Genomic DNA, 17308 nt, shown 5'->3' with positions numbered 1-17308 from the left:
CCCAAAAACAGAAAGGCATCCAATGTTTTTGAAGGCAATACATTTTCCATATGGGCATCCTTCTGAGACCAATCATCTATTGGATTATGAAGAAAGCTTCAACAAGATGGTATAATGGAAAGAGTGTTGAATTTGGAGTCAAACTTGGGTTCAAATTATACATTTTCTACTTGTAGAGGTTAGGGAACTATAAAATGTTGAGGTATGTGGGTTAGGGGTGTTTGAGACCCCAAAATACCAACATGCCAGGTCCTGCCTGATGAATTCAACTCAAGTCTTCTCTCAGCCAAAGAAAAGCAAAGTTTATTAAATATTTGCCATAATGACTCTTAAGGAACCTTTGTATCTGTGACACTTGTATTGGACAAGCAGGCCAGAATCATCTGACACAGAGTAAGTCTGTGCTAGAAAATTCTCCAGCATTCTCTCTTCTCATGGAAGCAAGATGGGGTCTTATATACAGAAAGGTTGTGGGAGTAATCTAGGAGTGATCTAGAGGAGGAGTTTGGGGAGGGTCTTCAGGAGGAGTCAAATGAAGTCAGATTCCAATGATAAGAGATTAAGGGTGGGAAGTAGCTGGAGGCTACCTGGAGATGAGACAATGAAGGGTTTGGAAGTTTCAAGGGTGGGAAATAGCTGGAAAAAGGAGGGCTAGGCTAGTAATGGAGATTTGGGCCTAACTATAATGAAAGGCTTATGGCCTCAGGAAAATGCCTTATCAAATGGGAAGATTCAGTCAGAGTTCAAGGGGGTTCCCAGAGCCTGTATCTCATCATACTTACTATCTTGTGTGACTTTGATTATGTCACTTTCCCTTCTGGGGCTCAATTTCTTCATCTGTAAAATGAAACAGTTGGATTAGTTGACCACTATGGTTCATTCTAGCTGTAGATCTATAATTTTGTGAATCTTCGAGGGCCCACAATGGACCCTTCTGTCCCCCTTTGCCCTAGTGACCCACAAGGTTTCTATAGCCAACAGTAGTCTCAGGTCTGTAGGCTCATAGGTGAAAAGAAGTGATCCTTAGGTTATGGTTCTGATGGAGGACGGGATCCCAATAGGTTCAGCAGGAACCCTGATCTCATCCAAGACCAGGAAACCTGCAAGGGCGTCTGGAAAGAATTCAGCTCAGCCTTGCTTGGAGTTAGAGTTGAGAAAGTTTATTATTATGCCATTACAGCGGGCAAGAGGCCTTTAGGGGACCTGCAAGTGAGAGGGGTACATGCTTTTACCTTTAAAGGGTAGGGCTGCCATTGTCAGGGCTGACCTGACAGCAGGGGCCTCAGTGCATAGACAAAGGTCAGAGCTGACCAAGAGGAGAATGTGAATAGATAGTTTAGATAAGATTTGGGCCTGGTCTAAGGAGACAAAAGGCAAGGACAAAGGAGGGTGTGGGCCAAGAGATTAAGTAAAAACAAAGGGGTCACAGAGTGTTGCCTAGGTGGAGTGTGGGATAGGGAGAAGGGGCAGAGCTCAAGGGTGGGAAAGGACAAATTACAACTTCACAGACTGGTTTTACAAGTTGGTTTGACCTAGACCCCAGGTACCCCATCAGTTCTTTCTTATCCTCAGCATCCAAGAATTACTTCTGCATTAGAACGGTTGCTAATCTTCCACTTGACCCTGGTTTAAAGTGAACATTTGACAAATGACCCTCTACTCTGATGTCTGAATCATCAATGAATCATCTGACATTCTGACTTAAATAATGTCATGGTCCAATAGAGTTACAATGAAAATGTTATATACATGACTTGCTGTGCATGACCCCGCCCCAATGGATCTATGAATAGGAATGTTAGCCTAGGGTAAATTCCCTGTCATGCATTACCCCATTCTTTCCTGTTCCTTTCCCCACTGATCTCTGCCTTTACCCAGTCAGCTAACCTCCACAGAGGTGGGTGGGCTTCTGGGTCAGGGAGACTTGGTGCAGGCAGGAATTTCAAGGTGTGTACTGACCAATCACTGTTCTTAGCCTCTGCAAGTTTCTGCTTTCGTGGAATCCCTTTAAAAGCCTACATATTGCCCCTGTAGAGCACTGTCTGATCTGGGCCTGACCCTGGCAGTCCTGGGGAAAATAAAGTCCACTTCCAAATTTTACTCTCGGGAATCTCTTGTCTTGCTCCTTTCGGCACAACAGACTGAGTCCTGCTGGGATGGACCATCAGGAACTAGTGCCGACTATAAACTAACAGGCCCAGAGCCCCTAAGTATCCCCCCCCCAACTGACCTGATCCTTTACCTAGCCCTTCTAGTGTAATGAAGTACTACCATATTCAACAAGCCCTAGAAGGACATGCTATTAAACATTGAAGGTCCACACTGGATACTTTCTATGTCTATATTTTTTCCTATTTTTATGCTCTAACCTAATCATTCTTTGTTTTCTTGACTACCATTGTTACTCTTACAACATATCAGAGAGTGTGATGTTGGAGTACAAAGATAGTGAGTCCACTGTTGACTCATCTTGAGTATGACCTGTTGATTCTTTCTCTTCCCTCTGATTTGATCACTTTGCATTTTCCAAATGGTGGGAACTAGTCTAAAAAAGTATGCCAGTAATGCTTAAATATCGGGCTACATGAAAGTCCCCTGGGAGTGGAGAGACTGCTTTACTCCTTGCCTGTTCCCTTTCTGCTTCCATGGATCAGTTCTATTGCTTTTTCCATTTGGAAGGCTCCTATTTTTTTCCAGGAACAGATGGACCCGTCAAGACTTCCTCAATTTCAACCCAAATGAGTGAGTTCCAAGGGAGCCACACTGACTCACATAAGAAGGGATGGTAACGATGCTATGAGTGAGAACTGTGATTCCCAGATTCTTCTGTGGGTCTCAGCTACAAAGCACATGAAGTTGAATTCAACAGTAACATTGTCTGTAGGTGATCTTCAAGGTCCCAAGTATACTCCCAAAATATTAGGGTATAGTCTGTACTATAATCTCATTCACCTTTTACCATATTGCCTAGGAATTGGTCTCTAGTTGTTTCACGCTTATGTTTTGTATTTCTAAGTAGATTGTAAGTTCCTGGAGGGTATTTTCTTTTCTTTTTTTAAAAATATTTTAATTTATTTTTTAGTTTTCAACATTAATTTCCACAAGATTTTGAGTTACAAATTTTCTCCCCATCTTTCCCTTACCCCCACCCCAAAATAGCAATCCTGCTGAATACCCCTTCCCCCAGTCTATTTTCTCTTTATGTCTTCCCCCATTCTCCCTCTGACTTTCTAGTAGGACAAGATGGATTTCTATACCCTAGTGCCTGTATATCTTATTTCCCAGTTGCATGTAAAAAAACACATTTTTTTTGACACTTGTTTTTAAAATTTGATTTCAAGATTCTTTCCCTTCTTCCCTCCTCACCTACCCCTACTGGGAAGATAAGCAATTCAATATAGGTTGTACATGTGTAGTTACGCTAAATGTTTCCATAGTAGATATATTGTAAAAGACTAACTATATTTCCCTCCATCCTAAATCACCCCCACTTACTCTATTTTCTACTTTGACCCTGTTCCTTTGCAAAAGTGTGTGCTTCTAACTACCCTCCCTCCCAATCTGCCCTCCCTTCTATCACCTTACCCCCCCCACCTTATCCCCTTTCCCCCTACTATCTCGTTGGGTAAGATACCCAATTGACTGTATATGTTATTCCCTTCTTAAGCCAAATTCTTTTTTTTTTCTTTTTGGAGGGCAATTGGGGTTAAGTGACTTGCCCAAAGTCACATGGCTAGTGTGTCAAGTGTCTGAGGCCAAATTTGAACTCAGGTCCTCCTGACTCCAAGGCCAGTGCTCTATTCACTGTGCCACCTAGCTGCCCCCTTAAGCCAAATTAATGAGAGTAAAGTTGACCCATTCCCTTTCACCTTCCTTCTCTTCCCCTCCATTGTAACAGTTTTCTCTTGCCTCTTTTATATGAGATAATTTATCCTATTCTGTCTCTCCCTTTCTCCTCCCATTATATTCCTCTCTCACCTCTTAATTTTATTTTTTAGATATCATCCCTTCATATTCAACTCATCCTGTGCCCTCTATATATACAGGTACACACATATATTTATATATGTTATATATAAATGTGTATGTGTATATACCCTCCTATATATACATATATGTATGTATAAATATATATATATACACATATATATTCCTTTCAACTATCCTCATACTGAGAAAAGTCTCATGAGTCACAATTATTGTTTTTCCACGTAGAAATATAAATAATTAAACTTTAATAAGTTCCTTATGATTTCTTTTTCTTGTTTACTTTCTCATGCTTCTCTTGCTTCTTGTACTTGAAAGTCAAACTTTCTGTTCAGCTCTGGTTTTTTTCATCAAGAACATATGAAAGTCCTCTATTTCATTGAATGACCACATTTTCTCCTGAAGCATTATACTCAGTTTTGCTGGGTAGGTGATTCTTGGTTTTAATTCTAGCTCCTTTAACCTCTGGAATATCATATTCCAAGCCTTTTGATCCCTTAATGTTGAAGCTGCTAGATCTTGTGTTATCCTGATTGTGTTTCCACAGTACTCAAATTGTTTCTTTCCTTACAGCTTGTAATATTTTCTCCTTGACCTGGGAACTCTGAAATTTGGCTATAATATTTCTAGGAGTTTTCTTTTTGGGATCTTTTTCAAGAGGTGTGTCCCAAATTGCTGAAGTTTTTGCAAATGTTGTCAGAGGTCTGAGCAGGGCACCCTCTCTACAGACACCACACTGACACACTGGTGTTTCTCATGCCAGGACCACTGCCCAAGACAACAACCCAGATCCAAACAGGTTCAAGCAAGAGTGATTACCCTCTGAATGATTTCTTGGTCCCCCTACAATCTGTAGGCCAGGAGCTCTGGAGGCAGCCACACAGCAGCCTCCACCACCCCTCAGCCCAGGGGCAGCAGCCAGATCACACTCTTCCATCACACAGTTCCACAATAGAGTTCCTCACTGACCTTTTACTTTCTCTTTGGCATTTGTCAGTTGAGAAGTCTGGAAACCACCACAGCTGCTGGTGATTCACTCTCCTGAAGTCTGTTCCAGCCAGTCTGTGCTACTGGTCTGGGCCACCTGGGTCATTCACACGGGACTGTGCTCAGCTCCCAGCTCCATGCAATAGACCTTTTCTGTTGGCCTGCCAGGCTACCTTCAGTGGGATATTTCTTTCTCTGTGTCCCTTTGTGGGTTCTGTAGCTCTAAAATTTGTCCAGAATCATATTTTATAGGTATTGGAGGTAGTTGTGGGGGGAGCTCACAGAATTTCCCACTTCTACTCTGCCATCTTGGCTCTGCCCTTTTTCTTTTCTTTTCTTTCTTTCTTTGATTGAAATTGATGTTAAGTGATTTGCCCAAGGTAACACAGCTACTAAGTGTCTGATGCTGGGCCAGATTTGAACTCAGATCCTCCTGACTCCAAGGCTGGTACTCTATCCACTATGTCACCTAGTTTCCCTAGGGTATTTTCTTAATACACCTTGTGTTTCCTAACATAGTTCTATGCATACAGTAGATGTTCAATAAATGATTGCTGAACTAAGGTGAAAGCGTAGAAGCTGAGGGAAGCAGGGCAAAGGCCTGAACCTGCTGCTCAGCCCTTGTCTGAGAGATACCATAATATCTCTAGGAGGAGCAAAGGACAGTAAAATAATTCAGGGAGAGAATATTTTTTGGGGGGGACAGGGAGAACAAGTACTATTCCTTTATCTATTTGTCATATGGTGAAGAAAGTATTTGACAAAATATTTTTTAAAAAATTTCTTGGTTGTGTCCCCCTGACCACAGGAAAGCCAGAGACATGGATCTGGAGAATTTGACTTCAGCTTCTGCTTTGCAGGCTCTCTCCAAGCTGCTCAGCTCTCCTGAAGAGGAGGAGGAGGACGTGGAGCAAGTGGCAAGTGTCTATCCTGGGCCAGGGGTTGGGCTGCTGTGGGAGGGATGGGCCGGTCAATACTTTACCTGTCAGATTGCTAGGGTTGGGGGCCGACTGAGAAATTTTCATAGAGCAGACAGAAGTCTAACCTCTAGAACAGTTCTGGTAAATGTTCCAAACAGATCTACCCAAACACTGTTTAGGAAAGTACTAGTGTAACTATGGTTGCAATAATCCCTTCTCTTCCTCTCCCCCCTCTCCCTTCTACTCTCCTCCCCTCCCCTCTCCCCTCCCCCCCCCCCCCCCCCCTCCCTCCCCCTCTCCTCTCCCCTCCCCTCCCCTCCCCTCCTCTCCTCATCTCTCTATTTCTGTCTGTTTTTGTCTCTGTCTCTATTTCTGTCTGTCTGTCTCTCTGGAGAGAAGGAATAGCTTGAATTGCCTTTCCCATTTTTAGTGATATCTTTGGGTTTAAATCACCTTCATTTCCCAAAGTCTCCTTTCAAGAGTCATCCCTTATAATAAAAGAATACAAAAGACAGGGACAGTAAGTTCATCAGCACTAAGCACCACATCAGACAAGCATGAGAGGTATTCAGTACTGCATACCCACAGTCCCCTACCTGTGCAGAGAAGAGAAGGAGGTACATTCTTTCTTCTCTTCTAAGGTCCCAAGCTTGATTGGATTACACAGTATTCAGTTTCTTTTCTTGTTGTAGTTCTTTTCTATTTACTTTACTGTACTTGCTGTTGCTCCCTATTACCTCCAGGACAATATAGAAAGTCCTCTGATGTTCAACACTCTTCCCAACCTGGTCCCTTCTTCCTTTCCAGTCTAATCTGTCTCCTTTTTCCAGTATTCAGCTCAAATCCTATTTTGTGCAGAACACCTTTCCCAATCCTCTCAGTTGCTAATTGGCTTGCTTATAAGAATATCATCTATCTATTTTGTTCATATCTTTTATGTACAGAGTCGTTTGTATATTATCTTCCTCATTAGCCTGTGAGCTTGATGATAAGGACTATTTTTTTGTCCTCTTTTTGTATCCACAGCACTTAGCACAGTGTTTAATAACTTAATAACTTAGGTACTTAATAACTGTTTAGTGATCGTTTGATTAAGCAAGTAAGCACTTAATGAAAACTTGTTGAGTGGCTATATACTGTTCTCCTCATTCTGCTTACTTCACTTTGCAGCAGTTCACATATCTTTTCATGCTTCTCTGTCTTCCTTCTATTCATCATTTCTTATAGCCCAGTATGTTTACATGTCACATTTTATTTAACAACCACATTTCAAAATGCTCATCACTTCTATTTCTTGTCAAATAATTCTTAACAACTATCACTTAGAATGGTATTGTTGAACCTATGGACTATGTTTATATGAAATGACTTTTATTTATACTGTATTCCTTAGGTCCCAGACTTCCCTCTCCCTGCCCCCCGATCTGTCTAATTTACCCATAAAATGGATGCAGGCACAGGAAACATTGTGGGCCAAATGACAGGGTATTTTTAGGTCTAGTTTGAGCCTCAAATGGTTTTCCAGTGTTTTCCTGAATAGAACTGCAAGTCAGAGGTATTTGAGTCAGGGAGGGGGTCCTAGATTGCCTGCAAATCTGCTAGGGGACCCCTTCTGACATCTTCTTTTTAGCCATCTCAATGCTCCCAAGATGAGAGGCTCATTCTCATTCCACCCCCTCAGTGTTGGATAATAGTGAAGCCTGCCTAGCAAACTTTCTACCTGAGGGCAAATAAATCTGTTTCCCAGAAATATATGGAATACACCAGAATACATAGATCTGAAAGAAATGTATTTTGTTGTGTTTTTTAACGAAGCATTTCATTATGGGAACTGGGAAATTGTTTTCCCATGACATGACAGAATCCCACCATCATATGCACCATACCAGCATAGGATTCCTTTCAAAGCATTCATTTCCAAAGTTTAGAAAGCCATAGAATCTGGATGAGTGGCAAATTCGTTACTATTAGATTGTAGAGGTATTCGCTGAGTCCTTGAGTTTCCCCCTCTAGGGTAGATTTGGTAGAGAAGGGGAGACTCTAGATTAGTCATAAAGTGGCAATGAAATTTGCACAGGAGGAGAATCTACGTATCTGGGAGCTAGGAAGAAGAGGTCAGTTTCAGAAACCAGAAAGTTTTAGTCGGGAAAAAGTGTAGGAAGAATAAAACAAAGTCAGAAAGCTGGCAATGAATAAGTGCTTAGAATCTATAAAAGCAAGACACGGGGAAAAAGAAATAGGAGGGAGCTAGAAGAGAATGAGGTACACGGGCTCCTCTCTGCTTATTTAGTTGGAGCAGCAGGAAAATAATTGTTTGGAGACCACCTCCTGAGGATGGTCCAGGGCTGTGTCATTACTGCCATCGATAGAAATCAAGTCTGCTGCCCTACTGAGATTGTGAATGGAAGGAAGTGACAATTGAAATGGAGCAGAACCAGAGAGGAGGATTTATCCCACTGCAAAATGTTATCACCATCAACATTTAAACACAAGGATAGTTATTTACATCGAGCTGTTCGAGGGAAAGAAAACTAGAACCTAGGAGAACACAGATAGAGGCTACACATTATTCCCATCACATACTCTGTGGTCCAGCCATGCTGGCCTCATGGCTCTTCCTCTTGGGCATCAGTCCATCTCCCATCACTGTGCCTTTGCACGGGCTGTTCACCTTGCCTGGAATGCTCTCCGTCTTTCATTTTGCTTCTTAGAAGGAATCCCAAGCACCTGCCCTGGAGTCAGAAGGATCTGAGTTCAAATCCAACCTCAGACACTTAACACTTACTAGCCATATGACCTTGGGCAAGTCACTTAACCCCCAATTGCTCTGCCTTCCCCCCTGCAAAAAGCAAAAAAAAAAAGAAGGAATCCCTGACTTCCTTTAAGATTCAGCTCGAATCTCATCTTCTGCAGAAGGACTTTCTTGATCCCCCTAGTTGCTAGTCCCTCCCTCTCTGAGGTTAATTTCTATTTACTCTTTATATATCTTGTCATATACCACATGCCATATATCATATATGTTTGTCATAGTTATTTGCATGTTGTCTCCCCTATTAGACTGAATTTGAGGGCAGGGACTACCTTTTGTGTTAATTTGTATTCCTAGCACTTAGCACAGGGCCTGGCACATAGTAGGCCCTTAAAAATGTTTGTTAAGTGAGATGATTGGTCTCAATGAATAACATAGCTGATAATGAGGAATTATTGTCATCATGTAATGATTCTGTATGTCTGGGTTATAAGCAAGCTGGAGATAATTGATCATTCAGATACTGCCACGCTGATGCATTGGAGAGGATTATGTTTGAAATAATGGATGTAAAAGCACTTTATAAATTCTGAAATGCTATACAAATGTACGGTATGAATGGTATAGTTAATAAGCAGTTACATTTTGCAGTAGGAAAGCTGCTCTCTGTTCTTTAGCATGTATTCATTTGGGAGCTGAAAAAATATCACCAGAATGATTTTTTAAAAATCTACTCTTTGTCACAGCAAGAGCCTTCTTTCCTGCACTTTGGTTTGTTTGTGCCAAATTCACAGAGAATTGTCAAAAATTCTTGACATTAGAAAAAAAGTACTTACATTTTTTTTTTTTCATTTTGGAGGGGGGAAGGCTGGGCAATTGGGGTTAAGTGACTTGCCCAAGGTCACATGGCTAATAAGTGTTAAGTGTCTGAGGCCGAATTCCTGACTCCAAAGCTGGTGCTCTATTCACTACGCCACATAGCCATCCCCTTTACATTTGTTTTTTAAGTCATAACAGACCTGAAAGTCTCTCTGGATTGGGATGGGACCTATGATCTCTTTGGCATGGGGACTTCTGATGAGAAAACTCCAAGTTTCTCTGAGATCATTTTAACAACATGTCAAAGATTTAATACCAAGAATAGTCTGAGTCTCTTCCATTTCACAAAGTGCTGGGGATGACAAGGACAAATTGTTCAAATTATTGGCTTCACATCCTTGGTACAGGCTCAAATAATGGACAACAATTAGCAAACGCTTCCCAGTGCTGTTATCACCCAGTTCAGTATTTCCATTTGAGAAATAAATTTTTACTAATTTGTCTTCATTAAATTAGTGAGCCGGAACTTCCCTCTCTGTTCCAATAGGCTAATCCAATCAGTAAAGCCCATTGAGGGCATATTCATTTTGTCAAGAACTTTCAAGGCTTTATTTCTACTGATTTTAATGTTCTGTAGAAGGAAGCACTAAAAAAAAAACTTTCTACTGGCTACTAGTATTTCAGCAGTTGCTAATTTGTGAAAAGGCCTGAAAGTTACTGATAAAAAAGACCCAGCATGTATTACAGAATTGGGATTGTCCCATAAAAATGTATGTAACATGTATGCCCCAAGGGGATCAGTGATAAAAAGAAAGTTTCTGCAGACACAAAATATTCATAGCAGCCCTTTTTGTGGTGGCAAAGAAGTAAAAACAAAGTAGATGCCCATTGATTGGGGAATGGCTAAACAAACTATGGTCCATAGATAAGTAATGGACTATGACTGTGCTATACCAAACAATGAATATGATGAATACAGAGTAGCATGGGAAGACTTATATGAATTGATGCAGAGTAGAGTAAGCAGAGCCAGGAAAACAAAATACACAGTGGCTACAATAAAGTAAATGGAAAAAAAACAACAACCCCAAAACAATAAAAAATGAATATTATTAAATTACGAAGAACAAGCTTAGACTCAAAGAAGAGAGAGAAGACACTTCCCTCTTTCCCCTGCAGAGGCAGGGGCTTCATGGGTATGGAACATGGCTGATCATATCAGATTTTTATGATGTATATTTTTTAATTTAAATTTATTTATTTACTTTTAGTTTACAACATTCAATTCCACAATTGCTTGAGTTCTAAATTTTCTCCCCCTCTCCTCCCTCCCCCCCATGGCTGCATGCAATCAGACATAGGTTGTACAAACACCTTCACATTAAATATTAGTCAAGTTGTAAAGAAGGATTATAGCCAATAGAGTGAACAATGAGAAAGAAGGAATGAAACAAAACACAAAAGAAAGAGAGCAAGTTGTTTGCTTCAGTCTGCATTTAGACTCTGTAGTTCTTTCTCTGGATGTGGATAGCCCTTTCCATCTTGAGTCTTTTGGAGTTGTCTTCTAACCTTGAGAAGAACCCAGTCTATCGAAGTTAGTCATCACAGATAGGAGATTTTTATGAAATATTAATCAGTTTCACTGAAAATTTTTCCTCTTCCTCTTGGTTTTTCTTTTTAAAAAATTATTTACTCTAAGGAGTGACTTTCTAGGACAGAAATCTAGATGATGTAAAACCAAAAGATGCACTAAAATTGGATTTTAAAAATGAATGTATGCCATAGTACTTTTTTTGGTACCATGTTGAAGTGTTACTACTGTTTAAATCCACAGGTTGTTTTCTAGACAGGTATTCCTTCTGGGAAAATAAGTAAAAAACTGTTATATATACAGTTTGGTAGCCCTGTTTTTATTCCATTTTGACTCAGCTGTTTTTGTTTTTGTATCCCTAGCACCCAGCACAGTTGTTTCTAGTGTGGAGGACAACTGGAATATCAGCTCAGTTCTTGGTCCAATCAACTAATCAACAAACATTTATTTAGCACTTACTATATGTCAGGCACTGCTCCAAATGCTGAGGATATGAAGGCAGAAATAGGCCCTGCCCTCCAGGACTCACATTTGTCTGGGGGGATGACATGCAAACAAGTATGCGTGTTCAAGATTCGTACTGTGTAAACTCAAGATAATCCTAGAGGGGAGGTACCAGCAGTTTGGGTAAAGGCTAGAACCTAGTGGGGAAATGCCTCTTAAAGAAAGTGAAATTTTAATTGTCTTGAAGAAAGCCAATAGGCAGAGGTGAGGAGGGACAATCTTCCAGTCATGGCAAACATCCAAGCTTAGAATTGGAGGATAGAGATGGGGTCCTGTTTGATTCCTCATTCAGGAATCAAACAGGACCAGCAGGGAGTCTGATGTCATTGGATCACAGAGTGCGAAGAGGAGAGTAAAGTGTAAGAAGACTAGAAAAGTAGGAAAGGGTCAAGTGGTGAAGGGCTTTCAGTGCCAGGAAGAGGGATTTCCTGGAGGTAATAGGAAACCATTGGAGTTTATTGACTGACATGGTCAGACCTTAGGAAGATCACTTTGGTAGCTGAGTAGGGTTAGAGTGCAGAGAGAGTTGAGGTAGGCAGATTTGTCAGCTCGATTATAGTAGTTCAAGTTTGAGGTAATGAGGGACTGTACTGGGCTGGGAGTGTTGTGAGTAGAGAGAAGGGGATGTATCTGAGAGATGTTGTGAAGGTAGAAATGACAAATTCCATTACAACAATGAGAATTCTAAATAGTCCTTATCTTTTGGGACCCCCTTCTAGTTTCCGGTACTGTCGCCCCATCTATTCTTTTTAAAAATGTCTTTTTGGGGGGCTGCTAGGTGGTTCGGTGAATAGAGCACCAGCCCTAGAGTCAGGAGGACCTGAGTTCAAATCCAGCCTCAGACAATTAACACTTACTAACTGTGAGAGCTTGGGCAAGTCACTTAGCCCCAATTGCCCTGCCTTGCCCCCTCCAAAAAAGCAAAACAAAAAAACAAACAAAAATCAAGTTAAAATGTCTTTTTTTATTATAAACATTTCAATCCATAAAGAATAAAAATGAGGACTGCCTATGAAACTGAACTTAGTCTTTAAAAAACAACAACACACATGTATGTTATGACAATTGTTGGAGGTGCTGTGAGGGACCAGGCATATTAATGCACAATTGGCATGGCTGGGAATTAGTCCAGTCATTCTGGAAAAACTCAAACCTTGCTGTAAGAGGTACTAAATGATGGTGCATTGTCCAGAGCCAATCATCTCTGGGTTAAAGGGCTACAATGACATGGAAGCCAGATCCTGAAAAGAATAATTTGTCACTTTTCCTGTTGGGAGAATTAGTAGCAATTTATTGTGGTAGAGAGAATACCAGACCAGGAGTCAGAGGTTTAAGTTTGCATGTGACAATTTGGTCAAATCACTTCCTTTCTGAGCCTCAGTTTCCCTACCCTATAAACTGTAAAAAAAAATCACAGAGAGGTTTTATGTCATGAGGTTTTAATTAGATAATGGATAGGAAAGTGCTTTGTAAACATAAAATCACTGTGCCAATGTAAGATATTATGATTGTATCAGGGATGAGTAATAAATTTAATTTGACAGGGTACTAGGAGATCTAGAGTTGAAAAATCATCAAAATTTGAATCTTTAATAACCAGTTGTATCATGTAAATATTACTCACACAACTGTGGACTCTTTCAGTCATATCCATCATTGGCTGTTGGAGCCTTGAGCCCTGGGAATATTGGACCAGCACAGAAAGAAGAATCCAAAGGTATATTGTTCAATAAAACATGAAATTTAGTAATGCATGTTTGTTGATAGCTTTGTTAATAGTAGCACTTCAATTCAATTTAGCCCCTATGTGTTCCAGACCTTGTGCTAACTGAGAATACAGAGGCAAAATGAAATAGCCCCTGCCCTCAGGGAGCTTTCATTCTCCTGGGAAAGATACAGCTAAGCATAAACCCTGGGTATTGGAGGTAAGAGAGTTCAAATGGGGCAGAATCAAGAAATTTAGGTGATGGGACCCAGTGGACTTTTGAAGGAAGATAAGAATTCTGAAAGGGAGAGATAAAGAAGACACAGGGGACAGTTTGTATGAGTACAGAGAAGTAGAGGGTGGGGTTGGGGAGCAGTTTGACTGGAATGCAGAGTGTGTGAAGAAGAATATGAAATAAATCTGGTAACATATGTTGGAATTAGATAGTTGAGGACCTTGAATACCAGGCTAAGGAATCTATATTTTCTCCTATAAGCCCTAGGGAGCCACTGAAAGGTTTTGAGCAGAGGAGTAACCCTTACTCTTACTTTTGGAAGGCTATTTTCATAACTACGTGGAGGATAGATTGGAGAAAGGAGAGACTGGGGACAGGGACACCAATTAGGAAGTGATTACAATAGGCCAGGAGAGGGTGTATGAGGGCGTCAAATGGTGGCCATGCAAATGGACAAGGGAGAGATGTTGTGGAGGTAGAATTGGCAGGATTGGAAAGCTGATTAGATTTGGGGAATAGGAGAGGTGAGAGTCTAAAACAACTCTTGAGCTTGCAAACTTGGATGACTGGGAGGGTGGTGGTGCCCTCAACAGAACTAGGAGAATTTCAAGGAGGGGTGGCTAGATTGAGGCAGGGGCTGGGGTAGAAGAAGAAGATGAGTTCTTTTTTGGACATGGTGAGTTTCAGATGCCAATGAGACATCCAAGAGATTGTTGGTAATGTGTGACTAAAGTTTAAGAGAGAGATTCAGATTGTGTATCTAGATTTAGAAATACTTTCTGGAGATATTATACTTAAATCCATGGGAGCTGATGAAATCACCAAGGGAGAGGATATAGAGACACAAGAGAAGAGGGCTGGGAACAGAGCAGGAGATGAATGGAGATCCAGTGAGGGAGAGCAGAAGGAAAGGCTCCAGGAGAGAGCAGTGTTGTGGAAACGGAGGAAGAAGAGAGTGACCAAGAGGAGAGAGAAATCAAAAGTGTGAGAAACTGCAGAGAAATGAAGGAAGTAAGAAGTAAAAGCCATCAGATTAAATGAGCTCACTGGGCACCTCAGAGAGAGCCATTTCCATTGAGTTAATGGGGTCAGAAGTCAGTTTGCAGGAGGCTGAAAAGTGAGTGAGTGCTGAGGAAGCAAAGGCACCCAAGTATATACTACTCTTTCCACAAGTTTGGCAGTGAAGCTTTAGGGGATGGCAGGGACAGTGAGGAGACCCAAGCATGTTTGTAGGCAACTGGGGAGGAGCCAGTAGAGATGGAGATGCCAAACAGGAGGAAGAGAACTCTGATTATTGGGGCAAACTCTGGTAGGAGACAGAAGGGGATCTGGTCAAGGGCAGAAGTGAATGAAGGGCTGTCTCTTCCTCAGGACCTGGAGCAAAGGAGGTGATGGATCTTCAGCCACATAGAAGGAGTTTGAAGGCGTCTTGAGGAGGGCATTCATGATTGCTTCCAATTGTGGGCAGGATGGGCAGATTGGGGCTCAAGGAAAGAAGTTTGGAGCAGCTTCTCTGGTGATTGGAATAGAGTCTATCTGGGAGGGATTCAAATGTTGCTGCAAGCTGTGGGACCCCAGTGAAGATCAGCTTTTAGAGAGGACCCAGCCTTTCCTCCAGCAATATTCTGCAAGTAGGTGGCTCAGTGGATAGAGTGCTGGGCCTGGAGTCAGGAAGCCCTAAGTTCAAATTCAGCCTCAGGTTTTTACTGGCTAGGTGATCCTGGGCCAGTCACTTAACTGAGTTTGCCTCAGTTTCTATCTGTAAAACGAAGATAATAATTCATTCCAGGGTTATTATAAGGTTCAAATGAGATAATAATTAGAAAGCACTTAGTGCAGTGTGTGGCACATAGTAGGTGCTATGTAGATTTTAGTTATAATTCTTATTACTATTATTCTGTAGTAGTAGGAACAGAATATGGAATATGGAATAAGGAACAGAGAATGGGAGTGACTCAGAGTTAAGAAGCAGAAGGACAAGGGGGGCAAGAGCTTCAAGGGTGGAAGGTCAGGCATAGTTGAACTGGTTAGCTTCAGGTTTAAGTCTGTGAAGGGAAGAAAGGTGAGGCCAAAGCAGGGATGATGGTCTCAAGGTCATAGTGAAGATGAGTCTGGAGCTAGCAGGCAAGTGGATAAAGTGAGGGTGTGGGGGCTGGAAGACTAATCTTCCTGAGTTCAAATCTGGCCTCAGACACTTACCAGCTGTGTGACTTTGAACAAGTCACTTCACCCTGTTTGCCTCAATTTCCTCATCTGTAAAATAAGCTGAAAAAGGAAATGGCAAACCATGCCAGTATTTCTGCTGAGAAAACCCCAAATGGGGTCACAGAGAGTTGGACACAACTGAAAAAATTGACTGAAGATGAATCATTGAGGTCTAGGGAGAGATGGGACATTGTGATCAGAGAGGGAGAATTTCAGTGTTTACAATCATGAAAGTGGTAGCAAATTAATAAAGATTAATACTAACCAAGGGTCATAGTGGGATGTAGTGGCTAGGGAGTCAGCCTAGGAGTGACCCTGGGAAAATCCCTTCACTTCCTGGTGCCTCAGGCAACTGACTAAGAGCATAAGTCATAGAATAGCTGTCAGTCTTCATTGGTAGAGGGAGTTTCCTCATTAGGAATTCCCTACACTAAGGACCTCCCAGGCCTGGTTCCAACCATCACTAGCACTTCCTCAGATTTGTCTAAAATGAGAAGAGGAGGAGGAAGAGGAGGAAGGGGAAGAGGAAGGAGGAGGGGGAGGAAGAAGAGGAGGAAGAGGAGCTGCAGCAGCCACAATCACTCTTCTGGAGAGTGCGCTCAGCCCACACACTGGAGGGATACATTGGCCCTTGGTCATGCACACTTGTCATTGGCTCTCCCATCAGTAGCACACACAGAACCACGATGGCCCACACTAACAGTGAGAGGTCTGAACAAGAATAGATAGAGTGTGGATCCAGAAAGCTTTAACGCTTCCAGACCTACTTGTCTATGGATTATGTAGCTTTGGAATTCTCTACCCTTTACCTTCCACACATTTCAGAGTTCAGGTCTCTAATTTTCAAAGTCATAAGAAAAAGTTCGTGAATTGTGTATGTTAAAGTTGTGCTAAGCTAAAAACTGATGCTTTGTGTGTGTTTCTAACACTTTTGTGCAAAGCACCTTACAGACCTTTCAAAACAAGGGGCATTTTAACTCCATTGCGCCTTATTACTTTCTCTATATTGTGGCCAGGGTAGGTAGGTGAAGTTCATCCATCACTTTTACTAATTCTTTTTGTTTGTTTTGTTTCTTTGGAGGGGAAGGTCAGGGGAAGGCAGGGCAATTGGGGTTAAGTGACTTGCCCAAGGTCACACAGCTAGTAAGTGTTAAGTGTCTGAGGCCGGATTTGAACTCAGGCAGGTCCTCCTGACTCCAAGGCTGGTGCTCAATTCACTGCAACACCTAGGTGCCCCACTTTTACCGATTCTTAGACTCTCCAGTAAAAGATTTGATTGGAGTTTGAAAATGATGGCCAAGGGGCGGCCAGGTGGCTCATCGAGTAAGAGTACCAGCCCCAGTGTCGGGATGACCTGGGGATTGAAGCACCACACCCAGAAATAACTAGCTGTGTAACCTTGAGCAAGTTACTTAACCCCAATTGCTTCAAAAAAAAAAAAAGAAAATGATGGCCAAGATAAACTCATAGGGTATGTGCATATTTCAATTATTCATGCTATTTCTCTCCCTCATTAACATGAATAATGAAAAATTGTCTTTTTACTTGTCTTAGTCAAGAAAGATCCACTACACAAATTTCTGTGAAATATATTTATGTGGCTCTA

General features: G+C 41.6%; 1 protein-coding gene across 1 annotated transcript in view; it reads left to right on the top strand.

The window, feature by feature from the left end:
* Positions 1 to 17308, top strand: part of DNAAF6 (dynein axonemal assembly factor 6) — a 70691-nt gene that overhangs the window by 11835 nt on the left and 41548 nt on the right. Inside the window, exons 2-3 of the mRNA XM_069100447.1 lie at positions 5783 to 5891; positions 13202 to 13274. Of these exons, the coding sequence (XP_068956548.1) occupies positions 5796 to 5891; positions 13202 to 13274 (169 nt within the window). The 5' untranslated portion in view covers positions 5783 to 5795. The remainder of the gene's footprint in view (positions 1 to 5782; positions 5892 to 13201; positions 13275 to 17308) is intronic.

The sequence above is a fragment of the Petaurus breviceps genome, unplaced genomic scaffold (genome assembly GCF_028583685.1).
Source record: "Petaurus breviceps papuanus isolate PSGF00001 unplaced genomic scaffold, PetGlider_PUasm1.0 400, whole genome shotgun sequence".
Lineage (NCBI taxonomy): Eukaryota > Metazoa > Chordata > Mammalia > Diprotodontia > Petauridae > Petaurus > Petaurus breviceps.
Note: the sequence above shows the minus strand (reverse complement) of the source record. Positions and strands in the feature narration are given on the sequence as shown.